At 45.0% G+C, this 16,825-nt stretch overlaps 1 protein-coding gene across 2 annotated transcripts in view; it reads right to left on the bottom strand.

The window, feature by feature from the left end:
• Window positions 1–14,159, bottom strand: part of EIF4E2 (eukaryotic translation initiation factor 4E family member 2) — a 55,210-nt gene extending 41,051 nt beyond the window's left edge. For both annotated transcript variants that reach the window (XM_082248897.1, XM_082248898.1), the window contains exon 1: window positions 14,027–14,159. In XM_082248897.1, coding sequence (XP_082105023.1) covers window positions 14,027–14,046 — 20 coding nt within the window. In that variant the 5' untranslated portion in view covers window positions 14,047–14,159. The remainder of the gene's footprint in view (window positions 1–14,026) is intronic.
• Window positions 14,160–16,825: the final 2,666 nt, after the last annotated feature.

The following is a 16,825-nucleotide window of genomic DNA, read 5'->3' as shown; positions in this document are numbered from 1 at the left end:
TTATTGCGATTTTTTTTACCAAACATGGGTAGCAGAAAACAAATTGGCCAAAAATTAAAAAAAAAAAAAAAAATTGGTTTTTACATCTTTTTTGGGGGGAATTTCATATAAAAAAAAAAATGTTAAAAATATTGTTATTTTTTCAAAATAAACGCTCTTTTTTTGTTTATAGCGCAAAAAGTAAAAATCGCACAGGTGATCAAATACCACCAAAAGAAAGCTCTGTTTGTGGGGAAAAAAAAGGACGTAAATTTAGTTTGGGTGCATGACCGCGCAATTGTCAGTTAAAGTCACACAGCGCCGAATCGCAAAAAGTGGCCCAGACATAAGACAGCAAAATGCTCTAGTGGTAAAGTGGTTAAGTAAGTTTAGCCAACATCCCAAAGAGATATTGGGAGAAAGTTTTGGTGCCTCAGGCCAAGTAGGGTTGGGACTTTATGGGCTAGTACGACAAGGTTGTGTAATTATATACAATTTATTGAAGAAAAATAATAAGAACATAAAATGGTAATGAACATTTGTTGGTGTATGGGTTATAGACCCATAGGTGATAGTGAATCACCGGCCTACCAAAATTGCACCAAGAGCTAAACGATGACTAAACCAGAAGGACATAAAAACCCAGAACAACCTTTAAAGAACAGCTGGCCTCACTTTCCTCAATTAAGGTCAATGTTCATGATTCAACAATAAGAAAGACTGGACGAAAATGGCATCCATGGGAGAGTTCCAAGGCAAACACCACTGCTGACCAAAAAGAACACAAGGTCCATCTCACATTTGCCAACAAACTTCTTGAAAAAGTCTACCAAAGACTTTTGGGCAAATATTCTGTGGACTGATCAGACAAAAGTTGAACTTTGTGGAAGGTGTACGTCCCATTACATATGGCATAAGATTTCATAAAAAGAACATGATACCAACAGCCAAACATGGTGGTGGTAGTGTGATGATCTGGGGCTGCTTTGCAGTTTCAGGACCTGGACGACTTGCCATAATTGATGGAACCATGAATTCTGCACTCTACCAGAAAATCCTGAAGGAGAATGTCCAGCCATCAGTTCCTGACCGCAGCTCAGGGGCACTTGGATTATGTAGCAAGGGGTTTAGGGGGAAATTACTTTTTTTCACATAGGGACAGACAGGTTTGTAACACTTTTTTCTTTAAAAAAAAACAAAATTATTTAAAAACTGCATATTGAAATTACTCGGGTTATCTTTGTGTAATATTAAAATTTGTTTGATGATCTGAATCATAATCAAGTGTGACAAATATGCAAAAAAAAATTATAAAGGAAGCAAATACTTTTTCACAGCACTGTACATCTCTTCCATAAAAAGGAGTATAACTGAAAATATTCTTCTCTTGCAAAAGATACAATCCAAATAGTCAGTAGTGTTGTATTCGGATGTACAATGAGATTGCACATCAATAGGTGTACATCACTCCTAATCTTCATCTTCTGGATCCAATAGACGTCAGCCTAATGGTGGCACTACACGCTCTAAAGAATGATTATTTCATTTTCTGATCAAGCTCCTCATATAGGAATAATCTATCTACTTGGCTTGGCAGACTGAGTTTGACGGAATCTGATATAAATAGAGTCTAAATTGATCAGAAGAGAAAACAAGGCTATTAGGAGTTTTTTGCCGATTTGTTGAAATCACGCATCGATCGAATAAAAGAAAAAGTATGTATGGCCACAGTTATGCTGACCATACACCAAACAACGAGATTGAACAAACTCCTTTAGAACGTCCAACAACTATGTAGTTCAGAGGCCGGTCGGATTTCATACCATATGAATGAATGGTTTAGGTTTTTCCTCATAATATGTCGTTTTGCTAAATCTAAAAGGAGATTGTACAATTAGCTTGTATAATGTATGCCCATCTTAAAGCGATACTAAAGCTAAAAACATTTTTTTACCTTAATGCATTCCTTGCATTAGGGTAAAAATGGATTTTTGTAAAATCTTACCGTAAAATCCTTTTCTCTTAGCTCATTGACAGACGTAGTCCTCGGTGATACACCACCTTCGGGTTATGTTGCCTCCACAGGAGCAGGACTAGACAGGAAATTACAAAGCTCTGGCCACACCCTAGGGGCAGTCCCAGAGGGTATATCCTCTCTCTCTCTGCCTCAGCAAATCAGTTATGTGAAAAAGCAGTCTTTAGAGATTTTAACCCAACCCAACTCAAAAACAGAGGGGCGGGGACTACGTCTGTCAATGAGCTAAGAGAAAAGGATTTTACGGTAAGATTTTACAAAAATCCATTTTTCTCTAGCGCTCATTGACAGACGTAGTCCTCGGTGATACACCACCTTCGGGACGTCCCAGAGCAGTATCACAAATGAGGGGTGGGAAAATGGAAATCAAATCCCAATCTAGAAGGCCCAACCGGTGCCAACTAGAAGTTTACAATGCTCATCCTTAATGATGAGACTCAACAAAAAAGAGAAAAATTTTTTTTTTTTTTTTTTTTTTTTTCAAACAGAAAAAAACCCTCGAGGTAGACCACCGGTCTCCTCAAATTGCGGCCTGCAAAACCTTGCGGCCAAATGAGGCATCCGCCGATGCCGTCACATCAATTTTATAGAATTTTGTAAAGGTATGTACCGACGACCAGGTGGCCGCCTTACATACCTGGACCACTGACGCCTGATGGCGAAAGGCCCAGGAAGTACTGAGCGCTCGAGTGGAGTGCGCCCTAACAGGGAACGGAGGACTCTGACCCTTAATAGAATAAGCCTGTACCACCGTTTGTCTAATCCATTTGGCAATGGTCGCGGCAGATGCAGGCAAACCCTTTCTGGGGCCATCCGTGATCACAAAAAGTGAATCCATCTTACGGAATGATTCCGTAGCTTTCAGGTATACCCTGATTGCCCGAACCACATCTAAGGAATGCAACGCATGTTCCCGATGATGCTTGGGCTGAGGACACAAGGAAGGTAGTACAATATCTTCATTCAGATGAAAATCTGAAACCACCTTAGGAAGAAAAGATGGCTTAGGATGAAGTACTACCTTATCCCTATGAATCACTAGGTATGGGGACTGGCATGATAATGCAGCCAGTTCTGACACCCTGCGAGCAGAAGTAATAGCCACCAAGAAGGCCACCTTCTGGGATAAAGTAAGGAAGGGAATCTCCCTGATGTTTTCAAAGGGAGGTTTCTGTAGAACCGACAAAACCAAATTAAGATCCCAGGGCGGTAAGGGCGCGCGGACTGGAGGAGCCAGGTGCCGCACCCCCTGGATGAAATTCCGCACCAAGGACTTGGTAGCTAAAGGTTTCTGAAAGAAGATTGCTAATGCTGAAACTTGACCCTTGATGGTGCTCAAGGCTAGCTTCTGCTCAACCCCTTGTTGCAAAAAGGCCAATATGCGAGTCACCGAATAGGTACGTGGAGGAAATCCTAAAGATTCGCACCACGCAATATAAGTCTTCCATGTGTGATAATAGACCTTGCTGGAAGTCGCTTTCCTTGCTTTAATAAGGGTAGGAATGACTGAAGTAGACAAACCTCTGTCCTTCAGTACTTGGGTCTCAATGGCCAGGCCATTAAACCCAGCGACTGTAAAGCATGATGGTAAATTGGTCCTTGAGACCACAGACACTCCCTGAGACGAAGTTCCCACGGAACGTCTGCGACTAGCATGTCCAAGTCGGCCAGGCCGGCTTGAGGAGGCCAGCCTAGAATTTCTAGGACCACTGGCGCTGATAGAATCTGAACCAGGCGTCCCTAGAGGTATCTGGCCCCGACCATCCGAGAAAGTCTGGTCGTTTTCTGTTCCCACACATTTATCAGATACCTGATTGTTATCAGGAAGGGTGATCTTTTCTGGTTGAACCTCAGGGACCGAAGTCACCCGACTAGAGGCTACTTGGCCTATCTGGTCAACCAGATCCGATTCCTGTGAGGTATAGGGACTAATCTTAGGAAAAGGTAAAGGAAAAGATCTATTCAGGGAACGGTAACTACCGCTTCCTGTAGTACTTAAATGTTGGAAGGGAAGAATCGCACCGGTAGTAGTGGTTGAAGCTCGATCTAATGTCCTGAATACCGGTGAAAACGTCCCCCCACCCTGAAACCGGGTGGGGGCGCACCTTCAGGCTGTGTACTCCTTTGCTTCGGGTTTGGCTGGGTTGGTCCTCTGCTTGTCCGACCAGCCCTTCTTGAACCCTCCTGGAGGAGTCTTGCCTTTCCCGCTAGTACCAGCCGGGCGCCCTTTATGGGCGGTAAAGAAAGGTCCTCGCTTGTTGCGAGGTCCCTTAGCTTTAGCAGCCTGTGGCAAAAAAGTGCTCTTGCCCCCAGTGGCATCCTTGATGATTTCATCTAGGTTGGCCCCAAATAGACGATTCCCCTGAAAAGGGAGATTTGTCAAGGTCTTTTTGGAACCTAGGTCAGCTGACCAGCATTTTAACCACAGCACACATCTGAGGATCACCGCTGACATAGATGCATGCCCTAATAAGGGAGTAGTATCCAAGGCTGCGTCACAGATAAACTGTAGCCCTTGTATAATCTGTTCCATCAAATCAGATGTCTCCTGGGGAATATCTTTTCCCCTAAGGTCTTGGCGTACCATTTTCGCCCATTCCGTAAGTGTCTGGGAAACTAGACCAATAACAATTACTGGTCTAAATGCTGACCCTATCAGAGAGAAGATGGCGCGGGACTCTGCTTCCATCTTTCGATCCACCGGATCCTTAAAGGACAAAGTGTCCTCCACTGGGATAACCGTGGCTTTATTCAGCCTGGAAATAGGTGGATCCACCACTGGTGGTACCGTCCATTTCTTAATGATGGATTCCTCAAACGGATAGCGTCTAGCAATACGCTTGGAAATAGTAAAGGTACGTTTAGAATGCTCCCATTCTCCTTTAATCTGATTACCGAAACATTTGGGTACAGGAAAAACCTTCACCGTTTTGATGGGCTTATTAGTACCAAAAGGAATCTCTGTTTCAGTTGCCTCTGCCGGTAAAGCCTCAAGTTTTAAGGTTTCCTGCACTGCCACAACTAGTGCGTCCACCAATGCTTCTTCCTGAATTATAGCAGGAGAAGAAGCGTCCTCCTCACTGTCTGAGGGGGCTTTACCTGGGATAACAGCCTTTGCAGAGGAACCTGCAACTGCCGTGACCATCTCTGAATCTGAGTCAGAGGTGTCAGATAGTATAGGGGTAGGCGGGGGTCGCTTCCTTGACCCCCGTCCCTGACAGGCCGCCTCCACCCGAGCCACCATAGACTCCAAAATTGCTGTAAATGACTCTATACTCTGTGCACTGGCGGGTCCCGTGGCCCCCTCGAGGGAAACAGGTGGAGGAATATGTGTGGCAGGGTCCATGATAATTCCAGTCACTTCCTGGATAATATAATTCAAAAATAAAAAACTTTTTTTTTTTTTTTTTTTTTTCAGACCCCCAGCGCCACAAAAAGCCCCTTAGTGTTACCTGCTAGGGATCCCTATCGATCGAGAGAGAGAGAGAGAGAGAGAGAGAGATAGACCCCCAGGCTCACCACTTGATGCTCAGAGTTTAACTGCAACAGGTTACAGCGCTGTCTTGACAAACAGGAAGTCTTTTGGCTGGCTGCCCAGGAAGAAAGGAGGCGGCTCCGCCCCTCTGCACGCCTTCCGGCGCCTCCCCTAGCTCCACGAGGTGTTTGGATCACCTCAAACATGGCCGCCCCCATGCTGGAGACACGAGGCTACGCCAAAATGGCGGCTCGTGCGATCCAGCAAAAAAAATGGCGGCGGCCTGTACTGAATAGCGGTGTGCTGCAGGGCACACAACACTCTCTCTGCATGGGGATTTGGCGTGGTTGGCGGTACTGGCCCTGGCGGACCGCATGGCTATTCGGGAGGCCTGCTAATAGCTGGAGATCTGATTAGGAAGGCAGTCTACATGTCCGTGGCTTCTGACTGGTAGGTAGCTTATTCTTATCACAGTAAGATTCCCAGAATGCCACAGATTATAATCTTTTTAACATGTATACAATTAGATTGTTAGCTCCCAAACCAAGCCTCCTGGCTTTTTGCACATAAAATCACACTCAAAGTAGGAGGATCTGTGTCATTTATAGGATAGAGAGGGACTCTATCTTACCATACAGAGAGGGGCCGCGTTCACCACAAGACCCGTCAGGGGAAAAGGGGGAACATACTACTCACCATACCGGAACCAGGCGGGCACCAACTCCTGACAGTACCCCTCTCCACCGGGGCGGGAGGGCTGTCGACCGATATGGACGCCGTGACTCATGGTCTTTGGCGTTTCAGCGAGACGTTTAACTCGCGGGGTCAGTCCTTTAATGGGACTTTGTCGCGGCCGACCCAGCGCGGAGCTATGGCCTGCACGCGCTCGTAGGCTGAACTGGGGTGACCACCGGATCTCAACATCCAGCCCGTCGCCCAGTTCAGCTTTCTTGCTTGAAGATCTCACAGGAACACTGGAGAAAAAAAGCTGTCTAAAAAATCCTTTAAGAAAAAAATCTTGCCAGGACCTAAGATCCCAGCAAGGTATCTAGGTCCTTACTCCTAACTAGACAGAAAATAACTGATTTGCTGAGGCAGAGAGAGAGAGGATATGCCCTCTGGGACTGCCCCTAGGGTGTGGCCAGAGCTTTTTAATTTCCTGTCTAGTCCTGCTCCTGTGGAGGCAACATAACCCGAAGGTGGTGTATCACCGAGGACTACGTCTGTCAATGAGCGCTAGAGAAAAAACGTTTTCTATATCTCTGCCCCCCCCCCGTGTGAAGGGAGTAGAGGGGAGAATAGATCCAGTGCTGTGCATGGCTACATCTTTTCTCCCATCTCTTCCTCTTAAAACAGCACTAGAGCAGCAGCAGGAACCATTGGCTCTTGATGCTGTCAATCAAATGCAGTGAAGAGGAAGTGGGGGGCAGGGCTAAGTGCCGCTGTACAAGTTAATGGAGCGTGGCTCCATAGACACACAGCTTGGGAGTGCGCAGACACTGTATGCCTCCATAATAAATGGCTTGCTATGGGAACACACGAAGAAGGGGAGGAGCCAGAATCACCCCAGGGGGACCCGAGAAGAGAAGGTTCGGGGCTGCTCTGTGCAATACCACTGCACAGAGCAAGTATAACATGTTTGTTATTTTAATAAAAAGAAGAAAAAAAAAATAGTCTTTTTTGAATACTTTTGAAAACTGGCACCGTCGGCTCCCAAGAAAACCATAAACTAGGTAATGACGTAGCTTCCGAGAGCCTATCAAAGCCGATTCCAGCTTTTTTTGGGTCTCCGGCCAGCTGGCGGACATGCTGGCTGGTCGCTCAAATCTTCTGATGGGACGGGAGAGCCTAGGCAATCATCGGAAGGCGGCAGGGGGGGGGGCATCCCCTCCCGCTGCTTGTAATAACAGCCACGCGACTGCTTAGCCGCATCAGTTGGTATTACAAGAGAGCCGTCCGTCAGCTCTAAGAAAGGTACCGGGGTGATGCTTGTAGCTGCAGGCAACACTCCGCTAAAACCACTAGAAACCAAATGACGTACAGGTACGCGATTTGGCAGCAAGTGGTTAAAGGAGAATTATGGAATGTAAAAAACAAACATCCATACTCACCTCCATGCTGCAGCATTTGTCCCATGCCAAGTCTTAGACCAACAAGTGAGAGATCACATGACTGCTGATTGCTCAGTTCTCAGTCTGCTCCTGCAGAGCGCACTTGAGCGGCAGTCTGGTGTGGGAGCGGCTGGCTCTGGCTCTCAGCTATGCACTGAAAGGCAAAGCCAGCTGTCAGTCAGGCAGCTGGGTGGATCCTGACAATGTTGTTGGGAAACCTTCCCAAGCCTAGTGCGGCTCTGCCCTGTTAGCTGATAATAGGCAATAGCCCGTTATAAACTTACTCTTGGTCACAGAAAAGCAAAAGTAAGTTTACTCCTGGGACCCTCAAGAGAAGTATGGCCAAAAAAAAAACAAAAAAAGAAATTATTACTTTGGCCATATGTCTTTTTTAACCACATAAATACTGGGCCAATTCTGACACTTCTCACATACATATTTAATTTACTTTTTTTTTTTTCTAAAAAATTACTTAGAACCCCCAAATATATATATATTTTAAGCAAAGGCCCTAGAGAGTATAATGGTGGGTGTTGCAATTTTTTATTTCACGCGGTATTTGCGCAGCGGTTTTTCAAATGCTATTTTTTTTTTTTAAATGAAATGAATACATTTTAGTGAACACAAACACAATATAACACCTCTTTTTTGGTAAAATTTAAGCAATGATGTTACACCGAGTGAATAGATACCAAACATGTCATGCTTTAAAATTGCACATGCTCATGGAATGGCGATAAACTAAAGTATTTTAAATTATCCATAGGTGATGCTTTAAAAGCCTTTCCAGGTTACCAGTTTAGATTTAGGCCCCTTTCACACAGGCGGACGGTTCAGATCCGCCTGTCCATTTTTTTGGCAGATCTGAACGGTCCCCCCCATGCATCTCTATGGGGGATCGGATGTCAGCGGAGACATGTCCGCTGACACCCGATCCATCAAATCTGGACGGATGGAAACCCTATTTTCCATCCGTCCAGCAGATTGGATGAGAACGGACCGACGGTCCGTTCCTATCCAATTCCCCCCATAGAGATGCATGGGGAACTGACAGCTGTGTCTCCGCACACAGCGCGGACACACAGCTGTCATCCTTCTGCTCAGTTGGGGGGGGGGGGAAATCGGCGGCTCGATCCCCCGCTGAGAAAAATGGAATCCGTCCAACGGACGGATAGTGTGAAAGGGGCCTTACACAGGAGGTTTGGTGCTAGAATTATTTCTCTCACTCGGACGTTCACAGTGATAACTCACATGACGTGCGATCACTGTTTACATAAGGGTGCGGGACCAATGTGTGCATTCGCCACTGCGTGTGAGCACAGAATGACAGGGGGTGCTTTATTAAAAAAAAAAAAAAAACATTTTTATCATTTCATTTTTTTTTTAGTTAAATATTTAATCACTTAAATGCTGTCAAAAGGAATGTAAAAAAAAAAAAAGCCGCCAATTATCGGTTCTTAAGGAGCGGGGCTGCCGTGTCCTTAACCAATGACTCAGACAGCTGTCACGGGGGGTTCCCCTGTTAACAGTTAAGTGTTAAAGAAGTCTAGCAATTGGAGCTGTAAAAAAAAAAGAAAAAAAAAAAAAAGCAGCCCCAATGTTTATCAACATTGCTCAGCTGCGAAACACCAAGATAAAAAGAAACAATTTTTGCATCTGTATTGTCATTTACAAATCAAAAGGGGTGACCTTCATCTGCAGGTGAAGTCAGTTTAAACCAACCTGTCAAGTAAAAGACCAAAAAAAAAAAAGTTGCATTTTTTATTAAAGGTTCTCTGTTGAACCATTTATTAACCCTTAGTTTACTATAATCAGCCCTTATTATCCTCCATTTAATTATTTTCATGTGGATTTTTATTTTTTTTTTGTTTACTTCGATTTTATAAACTATTAATAATTAAAAGCTTTTTTTTTTCTGCTTTGTCAATATTTTTACACCTTTAACATACATACATATGCTGTGTGTATATATTTATTGGTAAATAACTTTTTCAATGCTTTGTACCATTGCTGACAGCTGAAGTGTAAACAAAACAGTTGCGGAAGGTATCGTCGAAAAAAAAAAAAAAGCATCAGTCCTTTTTTACAAAAAATATATAGCAGATAACATATTGAATTAAATTGAGGAAGAATTTAAATTTTCCCATTATTTTTATGGCCATGTTTTTTTTAGCAGAAAGTGAAAAATAGCTTATTTTCAAAAGTGTTAGGTTTTTTGTTTACAATAAATGTTTACAGAGGTGATCAAATACCACCAAAAGAAAGCTCGATTTGTGGGAAAAGGACATTTTTTTTTATATTATTTATTTATTTTTTTTTATTTGGGTACAGCGTTGCATGGCCGCAACACATTCCAGAGATGTGTTGTCACTGCTGGAGGCTAGAGTTGCACGATTCTGGATAAAATAAGAATCAATTGTTCTTGCCTAAAATAAAGATCATGATTCTCACCGTAATAAAATCTTTCACATTATACAAGCAAATTGGACTAACTTTACTATTTAGTTTTTTTTTTTTTTTTTTTTTTATTCATTGAAGTGTATTTGTTCCCAAAAAATTGTGTTTGCAAGACCGCTGCACAAATACCTTGTGACAATAAAATACTGCAACAACTGCCATTTTATTCTCTAGGGTCTCTGCTAAAAAAATACATATAATATTTGGGGGTTCTAAGTAATTTTCTAGCACAAAATACTGATTTTAATTTGAAAGCAACAAATGTCAGAAAAAGGCCTGGTCTTTAGGCTCCATGCACACAGGGCGTCATAAAAACGTGCTCCAAAGCTGTTTACTTGACGCCGGGAAACAGCAGCTGTAAAAACTTGCTTTCAGTAGCTTTTTCAATTAGCGTTATTGCACGTTTGGCCACAGTAGCTGTTAGCAGCGTTTTTTCTGCCTCCATTCAAAATCAATGGTTCCCTATGTGAGCCTATTGATTTGAATGGAAGTCGCACGTCACATGTGACACAATGGGGCGGGGTCTCCCGATGACGTCATCTGGTGGCCACGCCCCTAATGGCTATATAATAAGCTGCAGAGACCAGAGACCGGCATAATCGCCGGAGACATCAGAGGAGGAGGACTGGAGGAAGAAGAAGAGCCGACAGCAAAAGAGCAGAAGACCAGAGAGGAGAAGACAAGAAGAGAGGACAGCAAAAGAGCAGAAGACCCCGGAGAGGAGCGGACAGCAAAAGAGCAGAAGACCCCCGGAGAGGAGAAGACAAGAAGAGCCGGATGAAGATTTTTAATAAACTTTCCAAAACGTCTCCTGTCGTTATTTCCATACACTGCCTTTTATGTGGTGAATGAGTAGGGGTACAGTGTACCCCATACCCATTTACATAGGGAGGGGGTCCGGGATCTGGGGGGCCCCCTTGTTAAAGGGGGCTTCCAGATTCCGATGAGCCCCCTGCCCGCAGACCCCCACAACCACCGGCCAGGGTTGTGGCCCTTGTCCTCATCAACATGGGGGCAAGGTGCTTTGAGGTGGGGGGTGCAGAGCACCCCCTGCCCCAAAGCACCCACACACCCCCATGTTGAGGGCGTGTGGCCTGGTTCGATCCAGGGGGGGTGGGGCCGCTCGCTCGTCCCCTCCCCTTTCCTGGTATGCCGGGCTGCATGCTTGGATAAGGGTCTGGTATGGATTTTGGTGGGGACCCCACGCCGTTTGTTTGGCGTGGAGCTACCCTCAAATTCCATACCAGACCCGAAGGGCCTGGTTTGGAACCTGGGGGGGGAACCCCACGCCGTTTTTTTCCCCATTTTGGCGTGGAGTTCCCCCTCAAGATTCTCACAGCGCAAGTCGCGCCGCAAGTCGGATCACCTTGATCCGACCTGCGGTGCGACTTCCATTTAAATCAATAGGCTCCCATAGGGAACCATTGATTTTGAATGGAAGAAAAAAAAAAAAAAAAAAACGTACAACGTGGCTTAACGCACGTTAAGCAACGTTATTCAGCCTTTAGCAGCGTCAGACGTTTTTACAGCTTGACGCTGCAGCTCCAGAACGCACAGTTCCTGGGTTTTTTTTGGAGCTGTAAAACGCCTATGCCACTTGGAGCTCCTAAAAGCTCTATGTGTGCATGAGGCCATAGAATAACATGGATGGGCGTTCTGCAGCTGCTAACAGCAGCTCCAAAAACGTCCAGTGTGCATGAGGCCTTAAAGAGGAAGTGAACTACCATCTTTAAGTTTTACCTATAGGTATGCCTATATTAAGTTTTACCTATAGGTAGTGTAAATATCTCCTACACATGCACCGTTTAGGAGATATTTACTGAGCTAGTAGCCAGTTATGTCACTGGCACATGCGCTCTGAAGAAACGGCCACCCGTGCCATTTCTTCAGAGCAGTGTGTCACTGGCGGCTCCCGCGAGCATGCGTGGGAGTGACGTCATTGCGGCTCCGACCAGTCAAAGAGCAAGAGCCGCGAATATGGAAGGAAGACCAGGTAGAGATGGACACTGCCTCCAGCGATGGCATTGCATCGCTGAAAAGCTTGGCTTTCATGTAAGTTTACCATATTGTGCTAGTATGCATTGAATACTAGCACATTATGCCTTTGCCTTGCAGGTAAGAAAAAAAAAAAATGTAGAGGTTTACAACCACTTTAAGTGCCGGTTCACAGTAGTGCGATCACAGAGATCGCATGTAATTCGGAGCGCACTGCTTCTAAAATTACATGCGATCTCTGTGAGGTGCAAATTCAGCCATACAGTTTGTATGGCTGAATTCGCACCACAATCGCACTAAAACTCACACAGGACCTTTTTTTTTGTTTTGGTCCGCAGCAGAATTGAATTGTATGGTGGTTCACACTAGTGCGATCCGATTCTGTGCGAACTTTCAGATCGCACTGTGATATGCAATCTGATCTGGGGGTGTCGTCAACCTTCAATTGACACCCCCAGCATATCGCATATGGCAGTGTGAACTGCCAGGGGTGCGGATGCGATGCAGGAACACGCTGTATATTCGCAGCGTTCCCGCATCGCACAAATGTGAACTGGGACTTAGTGGTTAAACTGACCTCATTTACAGACCCAAGATTTTCCCTTTGATCTAAAAGAATGAGATGATACAATGTTTCTCTTTATCTCTCAGCGTTCAGCAATTTGCAGGCTATTTTTTTTTTTTTCTTTGACAGCTCTATGCAGAGTATGGCTCTGCACTGTTACATGAATCATGGAAGTGCCAGAATAAAATCATTGAGGGGGGGGGTAAAATCGAGATCGCAATTGTTTTAGACAATTAATTGTGCAGCCCTACTGGAGGCCACTTCCATCTTCACCCGGTCTTCCTTCCGGGGTTTGCTGACTCCGGCAGTGCGAGAGCCCAGGGGTGCAATAATGTCATTCCCGCACATGCGCGTGGGAGCCGCCGTTTACAGCAAAGGACAATGAAGGAGCGGCCCAGATGGCTGTTCCTTCAGAGCGCATGTGCTGGTGATGTCATCAGCTGCATGTACAGTAAATATCTCCTACATGGTACACGTTTAGATGTTTACAGTACCCGTAGGTGAGCCTTATTATCAGCTTAGCTATAGGTACATTTTAGAGATGGAAGTTTACTCCTACTTTAAAGTGGAGTTCCACCCAAATGTGGAACTTCCCCTCATTTGCTTCCTACCCCCCTCCGGTGCCACATTTGGCACCTTTCAGGGGGGAACAGGTACCCTTCCCCACTTCCTGGAAACGGCGCCACAGCGACGCTTGGCCCCCTCCTCCTACCCTCCGCTGCATCAATCGTGAACGCGCAGTAGGGACCTGCAAGGCTTCACTGCCAGATTCCCTCATCGGCAATGGCGGCGGCAGCACCCGATGGAAACATGGACTGCGGTGCCAACATCGCTGGACTCCATAACAGGTAAGTGTCCAAATATTAAAAATCAGCAGCTACAGTATGTGTAGCTGCTGACTTATATTTTTGGAAGGGTGGCTCCGCTTTAAGCTTTGGCAATAAAAGCTGGAAGCCTGATTTTGCACTATCCCACTTTAGTAAATAAACCCTAGTGTTCCTCTCCTGGTCACAAACATAAAAGAGAGGAGTGGAAACTGTAAAGGACTAGATAGGAGATGATGACTACCAGTCCTATGCCATACCCCCTGACAAGTTGCATGTATACCTCTCACATAGAGCTGTGTGCTTGGTGGGTGCAGTGCAGGTAGTGCCCAACCTCCTATACACTGTAATGAGCCCTGCCACCTCACCACTGTCTAACATTAGCAATCGTGGCAGCTCCATGGTAATGTTACATGTTGTCACTCACTTCCTCACTACAATCTAACAACATCGATCGCTTTCCTCTCAGTGTACAGTGCTGCGGCCTACACAGCTCCCCACAGCGCAATCTAATGGTTCCGCTCACACCGTGCACCTCCTAATAGAAAGAAATGTATGCAGACAACCATGGGCTCACGAACTCACGCATCAAATTTGTTGTTCATCGTCTCTCTACTCTTCTTCTGGCCTCTTCCGCTTCCAGCACAACATTCCTCTGCACCCCTACTCTCGCTTCCTGGAGCGCTCCAGAACTTTGCTACTTTTCAGTTGTTTCTACCCGGACACATAAAAGCGATGCACGTCATTGAAACGTGCCATCCATATTGACTGTGGGCAAAAGTCACACAGCAGACTATGCGTGAAAAATGTGGCGGAAAAGAGCGGATTGGTGCCCCTAGAAAACAATTGTTATTTCTCCAGTGCAATATTGAAAATTAAGGGCTTCGGGTCGGTTTGTTTGAGCAACAGTTTACATCTAGTCCACATCTCATTCCAAAGCCCTTATTAGAGCTCATTCACACACAAGTTAACATAAGGTGACCAGATTTTTAAAATGAGATCTGGGAACATATTTTTTTTTACTAGTAATGGCGGCAATCAGTATCTTATAGCGGGAGTTCGATATTGCGTTTGATATTGCGGTAGACAAATCGGACACTAAGTAAAGCCCCGTACACACGTACCGATTGTCGGCCGCAAATATTCGGCCGCTGACCAATCGGCCGATTGTAGGCTTGTTAGTATGATGCTTCCGACAACCGACAGCGCATTTTCGGCCGAACAGAATCTGTCGTGCAGACTTTAAAATTTTTGTTGGCTGTCACCAGAACGGCCGATTGTTCGCCAGTCAGTACAGAATTCGGCCGACAATCAGCAGATTTGCAAGACTGGGCATGCTCAGAAAAGAAAAAACACACGGAAAGTTAACCATCACATTACATCACTTCTGCAGTCAGCTGTTATTGGCCAACAAAATTTGTGTGCAGTCTTTTGCAGTTTTCAACCGACAGGACAGCCCTGGACAAAAGACTGCCGATTGTTCTGCCCACGATCGCTACGTGTGTACGGGGCTTAACACTTTTGACACTTTGTGGGAACCAGTGACACTAATACGGTGATCAGTGCTAAAATATGCACTGTCACTGTACTAATGAAATGCAATATAATAAGTCGCGCTAAGTGAAGAAAAACAAATAAATGTCCAACTATTAAATGTCCCAAATTGAACGTAGATTGTGACTAATAGTGTTTGAGAATCTTGAACAGCCTCCAAAGATCCCATAGGAATTGTGCTTACCGGAACGGCAATTTTAAATTGCAAGATTCATATGATGAGGTAAGTTCACATGCCAAGGTAATCCAATGGAGTTCTTGCGCCGGATACTCAATGTACTAATGACACTGTCTGGGAAGGGGTTAATATCAGCGGCGATCAAAGGGTTAATTGTGGGCCTAACAAGTGTTTTCTCACTGTGGAGGAGGTGTTTTTACGAAGAGATGGCATAGATCCTTGTCTCTGCTTTGCAGGAACATAAGATCAATGTCTTCCATTCTGTACACATTATTATTATTATTAATAAGGGTTTCTATAGCACCAGCAATTTACGCAGCGCTTTACAATATTAGAGTGAGACAGTACATATACAATACAATAAAATACAAGAGGATTTAGAGGGCCCTACTCTGAAGAGCTTACAATCTAATGGGGTGGATGCCTGTGTACAGAACGATCAGCGGGTACCAACGGACATCGAGTCCTTCGGACCCACTAATCGTCTCCGATACCCAGAAATGCAGGATCACGTGTATTATATACACGATCCTGTGCAGCACGACCGCCCTGTAGCAGTAAATCTGCTATGGGATGGTAAGCAACTGGTTAGGATCATCAGCAATTATGATAACACACAGGCAGGGGGCGCTCTATCATGGCTCTAGCTGGCTCTGTCACAGTGTCTCTCATAACATGGCTGCTGGGTGCTGATTTTGTTAACTTATGACCAATAAGTTATGTGACACACTGTGCTATGATAGAGTGCCTGTGTAACGCTCCTGCGTTTTATGTATGATGTGGATTTACAGCTGCAGAAATATTCCACTTCAGTAGTCATGTAGAGAAACGCTGAGACACATATCCCAACTCCCAAAGACTCATCATGTGTGGATGATCTCAATTCAGCAAGCAAATACACACACTCAATAAGATGCTCCTAGAGTGACTTATGTATATAGTAACACAGTGATGATAGGCTGAAGAGAGAGGTTGGGTAGAGATGGTAGATGACAGACACTTGAAAGGAAATGTTCTTGAAAGTAAGATGGTAGCAGATGGGATGCAGATAGGTTAGCAATCATGTATGGTAGCAGATGATAGAGTAGCAGGTGAACATACAGGAGAGACCAACCCAGTGCAAGAGCAAATGGTAGTAGGCTCAAGAGCTAGCAATCTTAGATAATGCAGATGTAATAATAGTCCTTAGTATGCAGAGCTAGATAGTGTAAGCTTTAGTATGAAGGTTTATAGAGGTTTTCCCTGTGGGGTACTTATCACTAGTAGCAATGTAGCAGAGGAGAGGTTCGTCAAGAGCGGATGATCCGGTAGCGGGATACAGGGATCAGCGCAGCGTGGTTCCGACAGCGAGGTATGCTTGCAAGCATGAGAGCTTCAAGACAGGTTAGCATCAAGGCACAAAGCAGGGTAGTCGTGAGAAGGGTGAAGGTGAAAACAGCATGCCAGGGTTGATCGGGTGGCGAGACACAGGATCCGAAAACAGAGGTTCAGGTAGGGAGATACAGGAACGTGTAGATTTGACATGCTGAACTCAGAGATCAGGACGCTCCAACCATGACGGTTGAACGAACACATGTGAGTGAGAGCTGGTGATTTAAATAGCTGTTCAGTCCGGCGCTCAGTGATGACAGCATCAGTCTTAAAGGTAAACA

Source organism: Pelophylax lessonae, assembly GCF_965119305.1.
Source record: "Pelophylax lessonae genome assembly, chromosome: 3".
Taxonomy (NCBI): domain Eukaryota; kingdom Metazoa; phylum Chordata; class Amphibia; order Anura; family Ranidae; genus Pelophylax; species Pelophylax lessonae.
Note: the sequence above shows the minus strand (reverse complement) of the source record. Positions and strands in the feature narration are given on the sequence as shown.